Source organism: Limulus polyphemus, unplaced genomic scaffold, assembly GCF_000517525.1.
Source record: "Limulus polyphemus unplaced genomic scaffold, Limulus_polyphemus-2.1.2 Scaffold1957, whole genome shotgun sequence".
Lineage (NCBI taxonomy): Eukaryota > Metazoa > Arthropoda > Merostomata > Xiphosura > Limulidae > Limulus > Limulus polyphemus.
Genome location: NW_013667567.1, coordinates 210061 through 211675, shown reverse-complemented (window position 1 = coordinate 211675; position 1615 = coordinate 210061). Strand labels below are relative to the sequence as shown.

General features: G+C 36.0%; 1 protein-coding gene across 1 annotated transcript in view; it reads left to right on the top strand.

Annotated features, from left to right (window-relative positions):
• Positions 1-201: 201 nt before the first annotated feature.
• LOC106465478 (excitatory amino acid transporter 3-like) overlaps positions 202-1615 on the top strand; it is a 45259-nt gene continuing 43845 nt past the window's right edge. Inside the window, exon 1 of the mRNA XM_022393386.1 lies at positions 202-375. Within this exon, the coding sequence (XP_022249094.1) occupies positions 311-375 (65 nt within the window). The 5' untranslated portion in view covers positions 202-310. The remainder of the gene's footprint in view (positions 376-1615) is intronic.

The window sequence follows — 1615 nt, the reverse complement described above, 5'->3', positions numbered from 1 at the left end:
GAACACAATATGTATATTTTTTCAACTTACTCAAAATCATCCAATGAACGATATCCCCACTTGTTGATCGTGGAAGTACAGGTAAGAGAGATACTGAAGAGTTCAAAGTTTATTTTGATACAGCTTTTGTTCTTATCAGTTGGCCCTAGCTTTTGTAGTTGTTACAACCAGCTGTGATCATACGAAATAAAAATGTAGATGTGCACATGTGCATAATGAAAACAGGCCTCGTGCAAGGTGTAGTATATCTGCCATCACAGAAATGGTATTAATTTGAAAGCCCTTATAAAATTTAGTTCTACAGACTGCAATGAACACTAGTATGGCTAACCACCATACGAATTTCGCTTCAACAAGCAGAACGCCACTTCTAAGGTAAGTTGAAGCATTAATACTTCAATTTCTTTTTTTTTCTAAAGATATAATATTAACCAGCACAACTGATACCTTAATAGTTTATTCCAGTTGCTTGGCAATGTACTATATAATAACAGTGTATGGTAACTATTTATAGTTCAACTAGACATTGACTTGTAGCAGTATGCTTTTAGTCTTATCAACCACTATTAGTACGCTGTATATTAGTTTTATATGAGCAGTTAAACTGACAGTAGTTACGTTTTTACCTGAAAGTCAATCGCTTTCTTTACAATGAGAGCAGCCACTATCTATATAATTATACGTCAATATGTGTGTTTATCTGTTCCTTATACGTTTCCACATTTCTTGATCAATCAGCACCAAAACTGACACGGTGATAATTTCATTATGATAGGATTCTTGAAAACAGTATGTTTTTATTTTCAGTATCGTTGCCTTTATCTATTTTTATTGCACTTTTAATATTGATTATGTTAAGAAAAAAAATAAAAGCACAATATCTTCTCCTTTGTTACAAACGAGTTTTTATTTCACCCGTCCAACGGACGGGTACTCCAGCTAGTTTCATATAAAGACAACTCTGAACGTCGTTGTTGTTGTTTAGCGCAAAGCTACTCAATAGGTTACATGCACTATCTTCACCGTTAGGAAACGAACCTCAGATTTTAGCGCTATAAAGTCTGTAAACATACGCTGACCCACCGGGGAATCCATGTAAATATTTAAGTCATAGCATTCGATCCTATCAGCATAGCCAATGAAATTTTTACGAAACGATTAATATTTGTTGTTCTGAAACGACTAGATGGCAGGGCATATTATATATATACACTGAGTGGTCACAAGTAAATAGACACCTAATTTTTCGTCATTTAACTAATTTATGCTAACTAATTTGTGTTCACAGAGCACTATATAAATGAAAATTGTCCGCACACTAATTATCTTGTGCTACAACATGCCTAGAACTCAAGGTTCTCTCGAATTGTCAGATTTTGTTAGATGAAGGATAGTTGGTCAAGCAGGTGGTGGAATAAGTCAGCGGCAAATTTCGCAGAATTTGGGAATCCCGCTTTCGACAGTCAACATAATCATCGTGCAGTTCAGGAAACACGGCAAGGAAACAACTGAGCAGCGTCCGGGTCGTCCTGGTCCATCGGAGAGGACAAAAAAGGCTGTCAAGAGGAACATTGAAATGAATCCCAGATTAACGACTGCAGAAGTGGCCAAATTT